Source organism: Galeopterus variegatus, unplaced genomic scaffold (assembly GCF_000696425.1).
Source record: "Galeopterus variegatus unplaced genomic scaffold, G_variegatus-3.0.2 Scaffold203, whole genome shotgun sequence".
In the NCBI taxonomy this organism is placed as follows: Eukaryota; Metazoa; Chordata; class Mammalia; order Dermoptera; family Cynocephalidae; genus Galeopterus; species Galeopterus variegatus.
Window position 1 is genome coordinate 302,779 of NW_007726314.1, and position 14,249 is coordinate 317,027.

Genomic DNA, 14,249 nt, shown 5'->3' on the forward strand with positions numbered 1-14,249 from the left:
AAAGGAAAAAAAAAAAAAAAAAAAAAAAAAAAAAAAAAAAAAAAAAAAAAAAAAAAAAAGAACCTGAATGAGCAAAGGCATGACAAGAAAGGAGACCAACTGAATCTAGTACAGTTATTTGGAAACTAAAAGAACCTCAAAAATCAGGGAAACAATTGGAAAAATTGGAAGACTTTCTACTACTGTAGATGGTGGCTCCCTAAATATGGGTTGTACTGAGGACTCAGGACAGCAATAGATAGAGGGGGCAGGCTATGGACCCTCACGAGGCATTAGGAAGCTTGTTCACATGGCCTTAAGCCTCTCTGGGCTGAACACAGCACAGGGTAAAGCATCTCCCTGAATCATCAACCTGATTAAGTGTGGCCACACAACTGTAAAGCTCTACCTCCTACCGTTCTATGACATAAAAGTTGTCTCCATCATCTCCTTGGTCAATGACATGCTCATCAACTTTGACTATCCTTTCAAACATGGCATCGAGGACTTGAGAAAGCTGTTCCTGCAGGGTACATACAAGAAAAAAAGATTGCTTTTATATTTGCTGAGGAAAAAAAACAATGACCATGCTTTATCTCAATTTGTGACAATATAATAGAAGCCCCCACACCAGACTACTCCCCATATTCAGCAGAAACCTAAGGGCCATCTGAAACAAACGCTTTCCTGGGACCATTCAGCTTCACACTCCCATGAAATTAAACAGACGCACAATTGCCAAGTCTTTTGAGGCAGTACTACTTTGAAAAAGCTTTCCACAACCTACACAAAACAGGTCTCCCAAATCATGGTCTCCATTCTCTCAGCTGCACCCACATGACTGTCACCTGTCTTAATGGCTCCATCGTGTCATGTATAAAGCCATGTGCTGCCATCTTCCTACAGGAGTTGACTGTAACAGGATCATCAAATTTAAAGGGCTGTGATGGCCTTGGAAGTTATCTTGTGGAACAGCACAACTGCCTCTGACTAGCCATGCACATCACTTAACCCCTCTGAGCTTCAGTTTCTTCATATGTAAAAAAGATATAATACATTTTCTAGTTTATCAATTTTTATTCACTAAAGAAGAGAAATCTAAGTAAATTATTTACCACACAACAGGTACTCAATAAATGGAATCTATTATCAGACAGCTAATATTGCTTCATTTATGTAAAACACATATAATTACTTACCAATATTACCTGCCATAAACAGAAAGCAATGGTGCTGATAAGTATAATGAAAATAAAAAAATTCTATAAATTTTAATGAAATGGTGGTCTCAGCCTGGGGCCAGTGTCCCTCTGTCAGACAGAGAGATCAGTAATTAATTGTTAGGGGGGCACTAAAGAATACCAACTTTAACTCAAAAAGAGACTTTCTCTTTGGAGGAATGTAGATTGAGGACCTGGCAAAGGAATAATTTTCTTGCTGCATAATTCCATGTGATTTAATGTTCTGTCAGAGTAATTGTGCTACCTAAAATAACTGAGTATCAACAAAAAGCATCTTTAGTTCTATTTGCGTTGAATACTGTACAAGCTGACAAATACTAAAATGGATGTCTTGCTACTCACATGCCATCCACATTCATGTGGAATGTAAGCCCAGTGTTGCCAGAAATCTCCTATGTAAATACTGGCAATAAATTCAAATTTTCACTTATAATACAGACCAAACGCACACATCTGTACCCGGCCTGTGGGCTGTCTGTTGGAAGCCTCTTGTTCTGAGTAACTTTTCTTCTTCTGGACTCTTCAAAAACATCAGTGTTATGGGATAGAGAATACAGTAGGAGGAAGAGAAGCATTCTAGGTTAGAGGGGATTAAAATGACACTATGACAACCAAATGAAATATGTGATTCAGAGTTGAAAAATAAAACAAAAAAGCTGTACAGAACTTTACTGAGGAAATCTGAATATGGACTGTATATTACGGGATATTATTATACAACATTAAATTTCTTGGGTTTTTTAATGTGTTAATGTAGAAAAATACCCTTGTTCTTGGAAAATACATCCTAAAATATTTAGAGGTAAAAAGTTATATAGTCTTAAACATATTCATAAATGGCCCAGACCAAAAGAAAAGCAGTTTCTATATACTTTCTCTTCTCTTTGTACACAAGCTCACACACAAGAGAAAAAATAAATGTGACGAAAGGTTAAACAACTGGTCAGTCTGAGTAAAGGGTATGTGGGTGTTCATGGTACTATTTTTTTCCCCCAAGCATTTCATTTCATTTATTTATTTATTTATTTTGGTACTACTCTTTTGACTTTTCTGTAAATTTGAAAATTTTAAAATAGAATTTGGGAAATAAATTAGAAAATTTGAAACAAATACACTCACCAGAATAACTAAGTTCAAAAGACTGATAATATAAAATGTGGTAAGGATGTGGAGCAACCGGAAACCTCATACATCGTTGGTAGGAATGCAAAATGGTGCAACCACTTTGAAAAAGATGTCGGATTTTTAAAAATAAATTCAAACATGTACCTACCCTACAACTTAGCAATTTGCTCTCAGGAATTTTACTGAAAAGAAATGGAGAAGGGCCGGCCCGGTGGCGCACTGGAGAGTGCGCCGCTTGGGAGCGCGGTGGCGCTCCTGCCGAGGGTTCGGATCCCATGTGGAGACCGGTTCCCGCTCACTGGCTGAGCGCGGTGCGGGCGCAACACCGAGGGTTGCGATCCCTTTGCCGGTCCCCGGTATGGGCGCGACACCGAGGGTTGCGATCCCGTTACCGTTCAGTAAAAAAGACAAAAAGGAAAAAAAAAAAAAAAGAAATGGAGAAAAAATTTCACAAAAAGACCTGTACAAAATGTTCATAGCATTATTCATAATAGCTAAAAACTAGAAACAGACCAGGTATCCATCAACAGAAAAATGGATAAACTAGTATTTTTGTACAATGGAATACTACTCGGCAATAAAAGGAATAAACTAACATCACTAGCTATAAGACAAACTGACATCATGAACCCCTTGATATGATGCTCTAGAACACAATATAATTTCTGTGGTAGTCTGGCCAAAAATGTATAACTATAGTCCAAAATCACGAGGAAACTTCATACAAACTCAGATTGAAGGACATTTTATAGGATAACTAGTACTCTTCAAAGTATCAAGATCATGAAAGATTACTGAAGGACTGAAAACTGTCACAGTTTGGAAGAGACTAAGAAGAAATAACACCTAAATGTAATGTGGGACCTTGGATATAGGACCTTGGACTGGATCCTTAACCAGAAAAAAGACATTGGTAAGAAAACCAATTTGAATAAGGTGAAATTGGAATAAGGTTTGTACTTTAATGTATAGTATTACAACAATGTTAATTTCTTGGTTTTGTAATATGGTTATGTAAGATGTTAATATTGGGGGAAATTGGATTATGGGTATACGGGAACTCTGTACTATTTTTACAACTTTTCTGAGTCTAAAATTAGTTCAAAATAAAATATAAAAAAGGGCCAGCCCATGGCTCACCTGGGAGAGTGTGGTGCTGATAACACAAAAGCCACGGGTTCGGATCCCTGTATAGGGATGGCCGGTTAGCTCACCTGGGAGAGCGTGGTGCTAACAACACCAAGTCAAGGGTTAAGATCCACTTATCAGTCATCTTGTAAAGTAAAAAGTAAAGTAAAAAATAATAATAATAAAAAATAAAATAAAATAAAAATAAATAAATAAAATGTAAAAAAAAGAAAAAAGAATGAATTACTGATATATGCAATAATGTGCATAAACCTCAAAAACATTGCGCTGAGTGAAAAAAGCCTCACACAAAAGACTATATACTATAAGATTCCATTTATATGAAATTCTAGAACAGATAAAACTAATCTAATTGTAGAATAAGTCAAAATAGTAGTTGCCTCTGGAGGGAGAGGGGCAAGAATTGATCAGCAAGATACATGAGGAATGCCTTTTTGGAGTGGTGGCAATGTTCTGTATCTTGGTAAGAGTAGGTTACCTAAGGGCATGCATTTGCCAAACCCCAGCTAATGCACACTTAAGATATGTGCATTTCATTGGGCCAGCCCAGTGGCGCACTGGAGAGTGCGCCACTTGGGAGTGCGGCAGCGCTCCCGCCGAGGGTTCGGATCCCATGTGGAGACCGGTTCCCGCTCACTGGCTGAGCGCGGTGCGGGCGCAACACCAAGGGTTGCGATCCCGTTGCCGGTCAGTAAAAAAAAAAAAGACAAAAAGGAAAAAACAAAACAAACAAACAAAAAAAACTTTACATTGAAAAACTAAACAGATATTGAATTCATGATATGCATGTTAAAGTATTTAGAGAAAAGTATACCGATATCTATGATTTACTGTAAAATGCATCCCACCCCCCCAACCCCCCACCCCATCCCCGCCTCAGTAAGATGGGTTAAAGCAGGCGTCGGCAGACTGCCACCTACTTTTATAAAGAATGTTTTACTGAAACAGAGCCACACCCTTTCGTTTATGTATTGTCTATTGCTGATTTCCGCTACAAAGACAGAGTTAAGTAGTTGTAACAAATATTTATTATCTGCCTCTTTGAAAAAAGTTTGCTGACCCCTTGCTGAGGGATGGGTAGAGAGTATATGACAGAGCAGGCAAAGTAAAGTGTTAATGCTGGAATCAAGGCAGTGGACATACACATGTTCCTGTAAAATTCTTTCAATTTTGGTGTATGTTTGAATATTTGGGGGATAAAATGTTAGAAAAATATAACTGAATTTAAAATTCAGTCATTTTACAACATTAAAATGGTAAAACAGTTGATACAGTTTGGATATGTTTGTCACTGCAAAGCTCATGTTGAAATCTGATCCCCAGTGTAGGTGGCAGCATTGGAAGGTACAGTAGATTAATACTCTGGGGGCAGGGGTTGGGTGGTGATGGAGTTTGGATGTTTCGTCCCCTCCAAAACTCATGTGGAATTTTGATCTCCAATGTGGCAGTGTTGGAAACTGATTGAGTCATGGGGGCGGATCCCTCATGAATGGATTAATGCTCTCCCTGTGGGAAGGGGGATTAATGAGTGAGTTCTCACTCTCTTAGTTCCTGTGAGAGCTCGTTGCTTAAAAAGACCCTGGCACCTTCTCTCTCTCTCTTGCTTCCTCTCACCATGTGATCTGCTTGTACCCGCCAGCTGCCTGCCACTTTTCCACCATGAGTAGAAGCAGCCTGAGGCCCATGCCAGATGCGGCTGGTCCCGAATCGTAAGCCAAATAAACCTCTCTTCTTTATAAGTTACCCAGTCTCAGGTATTCTGTTATAGCAACACAAAACAGACTAAAACAGGTGGTGAGTGAGTTCTCCTTTATAAGTTCCCTGGAGAGCTGGATGTTAAAAGGAACCTGGAACCTCACTTCCTTTTTTCTCTCTTGCTTCCTTCTCTCTTTTTTTTTTTTGTCCTTTTTGAGACCGGCCGCACCGTGCTCAGCCAGTGAGCACTGTGAGCGCATTGCTTCCTTCTCTTGTCATGTGATCTCGTTGCACAAGCTGGCTGCCCTGCTGCCTTCTGCCATGAGTGGAAGCAGCCTGCGACTCGTGCCAGACACAGCTGCCCCAGAATCCTGACCCCGATAAACCTCTTTTCTTTATAAATTACCCAGTCTTAGGTATTCTGTTATAGCAACACAAAATGGACTAACACAGCAGTGTTCTCCAACATTAAGAAAACTCAATATTAGACTGACATAGAAATTTCCCTTTTAACAACTCTGGCTGTATAAAATTTACAGAAGGCTTTTTATTCACAGTAGATAAAGAAGCGGGTCCCTTTTCCATTTATATGGATGATTTCAGGGAAAACAGATGACACAGACCAGAGTTTCTCAACCAGCCTTCCTTGAGCTCATGGTTCTTGTTTTATTCCATTTCAACTAACAAACTCTGAGTAAAGGTCTGGCTATTCCTGTAACCACAGAGCTACCAAACAGATACAGCTACATACAGACACTAGGGATGGTTGATTCCCTTGACCGATACATCAAGAGCTCATGTCTGACCAGCCAAATTCCCAGGGAAGGCTGTGCAGATGTCTCCAGACGCCTATTTTACAGGAGCTGGGTAGTAGTAGAATTCTAATCCAACTTCCTGTCTCTGCACATCCTGGGATTCCCCAATAGGCCCAGGATCCCAACCATTCATGTGGCTTTAGTGTGGCCTTCAAAGTAGTAGAGAAACAGGAAGTCTGAATATTCCCTATTGCTATAAGCTGAATGTTTATGGCCCCCCAAAATTCATATGTTAAAACTTAACTCTCAGTGTGATGGTATTAGGCGGTAGGGCCTTTTGGAGGGGATTAGATCATGAGGGTGAAGCACTCATGAATAAGATTAGTGCCCTTATAAAAGAAACCCCAGAGAGCTCCCTCCCTCCTTCTATCATGTGAGTACCAGAGAGAAGATGGCCATCTATGAACCATGAAGTGGGCCCCTCACCAGACACTGAACCTGCTAGCACTCTGATCTTGGACGTCCAGGCCTCCAGAACTGTAAGGAATAAATTTCTAATGTTTACATGCCACCCAGTATCTAATATTTTGTTACAGCAGCCCAAATGCAATAGGACCCCTATCCTCATGAGTTAGCCCTAGCTCTTTATCTCTACCACCAAGACAGGGATGACAGGCCCAGTCCAAAGATCCTAGGACAGGCCCTGCAGACAGACATCACTCACAAGAAGTGCCCCACACCTGAGGTCTTCACTGAGATGCAGTCACAAGAGGGACCCAATATCTAAGAAGCAACTACACACTTTCAGTGGGTTAACTGCTACTGGAGAAAAGGACTACACATGAGCATCTTCAAAAAAATTAATCTCTTTGCAGCACAAATTCAGACCCTCAAGAACTAAGACAGGGTCATGCAAATCTGAGCATTTCCTTGCAACATGACCAGATCACATGGTTCTCGAATTACCAGTATTGTCTGGGAGAAAGTGCCAAAGCAGTTCAGAAAAATGCTAAAAGGCATTTGAAAAATCATGTCTGGGTTATAGTGGTCACCACAATGAAAAAATCTGTAAGTAAGACAAATCTAAACTTTTATGCTTCATATAACTGTGGCTAAGATGCTAAAAACTGTTTAAATAACAAGTAGGAAGAAAGCTAAAAGACCATCAAAACAAGAATATTTTAAAAATCAATGTTACATTCAGATCCTCATATCGACCAGCTGCCAAAGGCAAAATAAACAAACAAAAATCAGTGTTACCTGATCAAGATTTTTGAAAAGGAGAATATCTTTGCAAGCCTCCTGAAGTCTGCATCTCTGTTCATCAGTTTTAGGATGAATCACCTGCCAATCCAAATAAAACCAGGGAAACTTTTTAATTCCATTTAAAAATTACCCACTTAAAAGCTGGTATATTTCTTTCCCTTAAAGTGGAAAAAATTGAAAGCACGTTTTCTATAATTTAAATTCTACAAATACCAAGCAGTACATTGAATGTGGAGGGGCAATATGATATAGCGGTGGAGAGCGCCAACCCTAGAGCCATCTGCTGGCTGTGTGATTAGCAGCAAGTCAGCTGTCCCCTAGGAGCCTCAGGGTCTTCATCCATAAAGCACACTGATATATATTTGTTCATTCAACAAATATTGAGCACCTACTCTGTGCCAGGCCCTATCCCAGCTCTAGGAACAAAACAGAGAATACAGACAAAAAAACTTGCCCTGAAATTCAATAAATTTATAAATATATTAGAGAGTGATAAGGCTAAGGAGAAAAGTAAGACAGGGAAGGGAGAAAAGAAGAGTGTGTGTGTATGAAGAAAGGGACAGAGGGAGAGAGAGAGGACAGACAAAAAAACTTGCTCTGAAATTCAATAAATTTATAAATATATTAGAGAGTGATAAGGCTAAGGAGAAAAGTAAGATAGGGAAGGGAGAAAAGAAGAGTGTGTGTGTATGAAGAAAGGGACAGAGGGAGAGAGAGAGGAGATGGAGGGGGAGAGAGAGAGAGGAAAGAAGAAGAAGGGAGGGAAAAAAGGAGGGAGGAAAGATGGAAGGGGGAAGGGGAAAGAAAGAAAGAGAGTGAGAGTGTGTGTGTGTGTGTGTGTGTGAATGAGTGTGTGTGTGAGTGTGTATGTGTATGTGTGTGTGTCCAGGTGAGACCTCACTGAGAAAGTGACATTTGTGTAAAGATCTCAAGGAAGTGAATACAATCTGAGAAAATGAATCATGTGGATATCTCTGTGAAAAGAGTACCCCAAGCAGAGAAAACAGCAAGAGAAAACAGGGCTCTATGGTGGGAGCATAAACAGCATGTTTGAAAAATAACCAGGAGGCAGGTATGGCTGGTACAGAGTGAAGGGTCAAGATCAGGTGGAGACTGGGTTGGGGGGGGGGAGATGCTCAAATCAGAGAGGGCATTGTAGGTCACGAAAGAACTGGACCTTGCTCTAGCAACATGGGGGTGATTTGAGGGTTCTGACTGAGGAAGGAAAGATATGACTGTTTTTAAAGGATCACAGTGGCTGCTGAGTGAAGAACAGCCTGGAAGAAGGCAAAAGTGAAAGCCAGGAAGCTACAGCTACTCCCAGTGCCAGATGGTGGTGATTTGGACCAGGGTGATAGCATAGAGTTGTTGAGAAGTAGTAAAATTCTGGATATGTTTTCAAGACAGAGCCTATTGGATTTACTGAAAAATTATGTGTGGATATGAAAAAATGACAGGAGTTGAAAGTGACCCCAAAGTTTTGGGCCTGTGCAAATGGAAGTATGGAACTGCCATGAATTAAACTGGAGAAGACTGTGGGTGGAGAAGAATATTTAAAGGGAAATAATCATGAGGTCATTTAAGTTTGAGTTGTCTATTGACATCTAAGTGGAGATGGTAATTAAACAATACAAGGCCTAGAGTCCAAACATCAACAACTTATTTTATCAGCGGTAGTAGTAGTGGTATCTAACAAATTAGGGTTGTCATAAGGATTAAATAAGTTAGTATACGCAGTGTTTAAAATAGTGCCTTGCATTTAATAGGTGCTCAAAAACTATTACTATTACTATAATTATGGATAATAAATGTTTATTGAAATAAAAAAAATTATTGCCTAATATTGGTATTGTAATTGAGAGACCTATCAAGCTCCTTCCTAAGTATTGTCTTCACCCCCCCAAAAAGGTACATCATTTAATATGACCAGAAATAACAGACGTCAAAAGTGCTAAGTATTTTAAATTTGTGATATTAAATTTTTTAAAAACTTTAAAGTTTTTGGGCCGGCCCGTGGCTCACTTGGTAGAGTGCGGTGCTGATAACACCAAGGCCACGGGTTCGGATCCTATATAGGGATGGCCAATTTGCTCACTGGCTGAGCGTGGTGCTGACAACACCAAGCCAAGGGTTGAGATCCCCTTACCGGTCATCTTTATAGAAAAAAAAAAAAAAACCTTTAAAGTTTTAAGTCATAAAGAATTTTATGATATCCAGAATAAAAAAATTTTTAATCAACATGTCTGTTATACTCACATAATGGTAACATTTTATTATTAGAATACTACAGAAATCTCATTTTAAGGTATACATGATAGATGATCAACGTTTCTTTTATAATATCAATGTTTTTAAAATAATGGTTCATATTTGCTTTTACAAAAGTAATTTATGTTAATTGTACAAAGGTTTAAAAAAACTTGAGTTTTTTAAAAAGGCACCCCAAAATCAACCATGGTCCTGCCACAACCATTCTTAACATCTAGGGTATACCCTTTCAGATATAATTCTCTGTACATATGTACAAATAAATAAATAGGTATATTTTTCAAATGTTTTTTTATCTTACAAAATGCTCTATAAATTGTACCTCATACAAACATACACCCTATGCCATTAGATCCAGCCCTGTACCATCATTTTCAATAGCTGCAGATTCTCTTAATTTGAATGTACCAAAATTTAGCCCCTGGTAATCCCTTGTTTTGGGTTACTTAGGTTATTTCCATTTTTCACTATTACAACACTGCAGTGATCTCTGTTTGTATATCCTTGGGAAGGATCCAACTGCTCAGTAGGGATAAATTCTCCTTTAGGTAACTGCTGAGTCAGTTGTCTTGACTATGTTTAGGGCTCCTGACATCTACAGCTAGGTACCCATTCTCACTATACCTGACAGCTACAGACAGGCACCCATTCTCACCATACCTTCAACCAGTGCTGCTTCCAATCTGTTAGACAAAAAATGGCATCTTGTTGAGATTTTTAATTTGTATTTATTTTAATTATCAGCATGATTAGATTTTGGTGTGTAGAAGAGGGGAGTCATTGAGAAATACAACAATTCTATCTAAAACCTTTGCTTTAGTTTTTTTTCTTTTTTTTTAAATGACCAGTAAGGGGATCTTAACCCTTGACTTGGTGTTGTCAGCACTACACTCTCCCAAGTAAGCTAATTGGCCATCCCTATATAGGGATCTGAACCCGTGGCCTTGGTGTTATAAGCACCACACTCTCCCAAGTGAGCCACGGGCCGGTCCTCTTTGCTTTAGTTCTTACCCTTGGATCAGTATCTTCCTCTTCCTCATCAGGGTTATAGGTCTCAGCACAGACTAAAATTGGAGAGAAAAAATAAAGAGAAGAATGAATTTAACAAATGTGTGGTGTTAGGAAAAATAGGAAGTGAACAATTTCCTTTTATATTCACTGTATTCTAAAGTTGTAATGATTTCGTAACTCCTTCTTTCAATCAATAAATATGAGGTACTTCAAACAGTTCGTGGAAAAATGGAATTAAAAGATAAAAATAAAATATATAAACTTTATTTCTCAACATAAGCTCTATTAAGTTCAAGACATTTGTGTAAGCAATATATCAGCCATTCAATCCATCCCCAAAGAACTGAGGGTCCTGGAAATTTAACCATATCAATGCAGTCTTTTTTACATTTTGGGGGGGGGAGCAGCTAGCTGGTACAAGGATCTGAACCCTTGACCTTGGTGTTATCAGCACCAGGCTCTTCAAGTGAGCTAAACAGCCAGCACATTTTTACATTATTAACTGAAGAAAAATGAATGTCCTTTAAAGATTTTTTAAGATTAAGAAACAAAAAGAAGTCAGAAGGAGTCAAATCAGGACTATAAGGGGGATGCCTAATGATTTCCCATTGAAACTCTCACAAAATTGGCCCTGTTTGATGAAATGAGTGAGAGCATTGTCGTGGTAGAGAAGGTCTCTCTAATGAAGCTTTCTCAGGCATTTTTCTGCTAAAGCTTTGACTTTCTCCAAACACTCTCATAACAGATATTATCATTCTTTGGTCCTCCAGAAAGTCAACAAGCAAAAAGCCTTGAGCAAACCCAAAAACTGTTGCCTGCCATGTCTTCTGCTCTTAAATGGTCTGCTGTTGCTCTGACTGGACTGCTTCCGCCTCCTGTTAGCCATGGCTTTGATTGTGCTTTGTCTTTAGGATCTTACTGGTAAAGCCATGTTTCATCTCCTGTTACAATTCTTCTTCTTCTTTTTTTTTTTTTTAAAGATGACCGGTAAGGGGATCTTAACCCTTGGCTTGGTGTTGTCAGCACTACGCTCAGCCAGTGAGCGAACCGGTCATCCCTATATAGGATCTGAACCCATGGCCTTGGTGTTATCAGCAGCACAGTCTCCTGAGTGAGCCATGGGCTGGCTCCTATTACAGTTCTTCAAAGAAATGCTTCAGGATCTTGATCCCATTTATTTAGAATTTCCATTGAAAGCTCTGCTCTTTGCAAGTGATCTGGGGTGTAACAGTTCTGGCATCCACTAAGTGGAAAGTTTGCTCAACTGCAATTTTTCAGTCAGAACTATAAGCTGAACCAATTGAGATGTCTATGGTGGGGTTATTGTTTCTGCTTTGTTAGTCCTTTTCAATTGGGTCATGAACAAGATTAATTTTTTCCTCGCAAATTGATGTGGATGGTCTGCCACTGTGGGCTTCATCTTCAGCATCAACTTGTCCCTTCTTAAAATGAGTTATCCATTTGTAAACTGATGATTCCTTTGGGGCGATGTCCCCATAAACTTTTTGTAAAGCATCAATGATTTCACCGTTCTTCCACCCAAGCTGAATCACCATAAATTTGATGTTTGTTCTTGCCTCAATTTTAGCAAAATTCATGCTGCTCTGATAGGAGCTCTCTTCAAATTGATGTCTTATACTTCTTAGTGTCTCAAACGAGATCCTGTTCAGATATGTCAAACAGGTTAGTACAAGTTTATTTTGGTGCAAAGAAAAAAAAATTGAGATCCATGCATAGTTTTTTCATAATACATATTTTCCATGAACTTTTGAAGACTCCTTGTATATGAAATACCTACTACAAAACCCAGCTCTCTAGACATTAGTGGTCCCAAATAGAAGAGAGACAATGAAATATATCACTAAGCTGAACCAATTGAGATGTCTATGGTGGGGTTATTGTTTCTGCTTTGTTAGTCCTTTTCAATTGGGGCATGAACAAGATTAATTTTTTCCTCGCAAATTGATGTGGATGGTCTGCCACTGTGGGCTTCATCTTCAACATCAACTTGTCCCTTCTTAAAATGAGTTATCCATTTGTAAACTGATGATTCCTTTGGGGCGATGTCCCCATAAACTTTTTGTAAAGCATCAATGATTTCACCGTTCTTCCACCCAAGCTGAATCACCATAAATTTGATGTTTGTTCTTGCCTCAATTTTAGCAAAATTCATGCTGCTCTGATAGGAGCTCTCTTCAAATTGATGTCTTATACTTCTTAGTGTCTCAAACGAGATCCTGTTCAGATATGTCAAACAGGTTAGTACAAGTTTATTTTGGTGCAAAGAAAAAAAAATTGAGATCCATGCATAGTTTTTTCATAATACATATTTTCCATGAACTTTTGAAGACTCCTTGTATATGAAATACCTACTACAAAACCCAGCTCTCTAGACATTAGTGGTCCCAAATAGAAGAGAGACAATGAAATATATCACCTACTAAATCCTATGGTAGTAAAAAGGACAAAAAAGGAGCTGTTGTTTCTGTTCAATTATAAGACAGGGATGAAAACCATGAAGTACAATGGATACAATACAAACACAGAGATACAAAGGAAATTACCAAAAGAGTCAATTAAAACAGTTCAAAGTCGGGCCGGCCCGTGGCTCACTCGGGAGAGTGCGGTGATGGTAACACCAAGGCCCCGAGTTCGGATCCCATATAGGGATGGCCGGTTTGCTCACTGGCTAAGCGTGGTGCTGACAACACCAAGTCAAGGGTTAAGATCCCATTACCAGTCATCTTTTTTTTTAAAAAAAAAAAACAGTTCAAAGTCATTATGTGCATGTATAACTTAACAATAAGAATGAATTGTGAAGCAAAACAAATATTACATGTCAGGCTCTGTTCTAGGTTTTTGTTTTCTTTCTTTTTTTTTTTTTTGGCAGTTGGCTGGTATGGGATGGAAGCCTGGACCTTGGTGTTATCAGTTCCACACTCTAACCAACTGAGCTAACCAGCCAGCCCCCAGGTACAATATTATATAAATCTAAAGTCAACCTGATTTTCTTTGTAAGTAACCTGTGTTTCTGTCAGGTGTCTGTAGGACTTCCCTTTGTCACTGTAACTCAAAGATTTAAAAATATTCACTGCAACATTATTTATAATAGCAAAATATCAGAAATGATATAAGTACCCATTTAAATAATGCAGCTGTGAGAAAGAATGAGAAAGATCTTCATGGGCTAATACAGAGCGTGTCCTAGGGGGGAAAAAGCAAAAAAATGCAAGGTAAAGAAGAGTGTATATAGCATGCTACCCTTTGCACAAGAAAAGATTTCCAAAAGAAAGGATTTCCATTAGAAAGGAGAGGTAAGAATTGGAGGAAAAATATATAAAAATATTAAATTATATATATATGATCATTATATATATACATATATATTTTTTTTCTTTCCACTTGTTAATTTTTCCAAAAGGAAATGATTCAGGAAGGATAAACCAGAAGGTAATACTTATTTTCCTAGTGGGTAGGTAGAAACAAGAAAGAAGGGATAGGGAAGGGAATGAAACTTGTCCAAGGAAACTCCTTATATAAAAGTTTTGACATTAAAGCCATGTTATGGGGCCGGCCCGGTGGTGCACTGGAGAGTGCGCCACTTGGGAGTGCGGCGGCGCTCCCGCCGAGGGTTCGGATCCCATGTGGAGACCGGTTCCCGCTCACTGGCTGAGCGCGGTGCGGGTGCAACAGCGAGGGTTGCGATCCCGTTACCGGTCAGTAAAAAAGACAAAAAGGAAAAAAAAAATCACAAATATTT

General features: G+C 39.0%; 1 protein-coding gene across 2 annotated transcripts in view; it reads right to left on the reverse strand.

Moving 5' to 3' along the window:
• Positions 1–14,249, reverse strand: part of IP6K2 (inositol hexakisphosphate kinase 2) — a 172,466-nt gene that overhangs the window by 85,178 nt on the left and 73,039 nt on the right. The window contains exons 1-2 of one of the 2 annotated variants that reach the window (XM_008565768.1): positions 7,205–7,279; positions 396–502 (exon numbers count right to left, since the gene is read on the reverse strand). In XM_008565768.1, the coding sequence (XP_008563990.1) occupies positions 396–475 (80 nt within the window). In that variant the 5' untranslated portion in view covers positions 476–502; positions 7,205–7,279. Of the gene's footprint in view, positions 1–395; positions 503–7,204; positions 7,289–14,249 lie in introns of those variants that run through there. The other variant, XM_008565770.1, reaches the window with a different exon arrangement.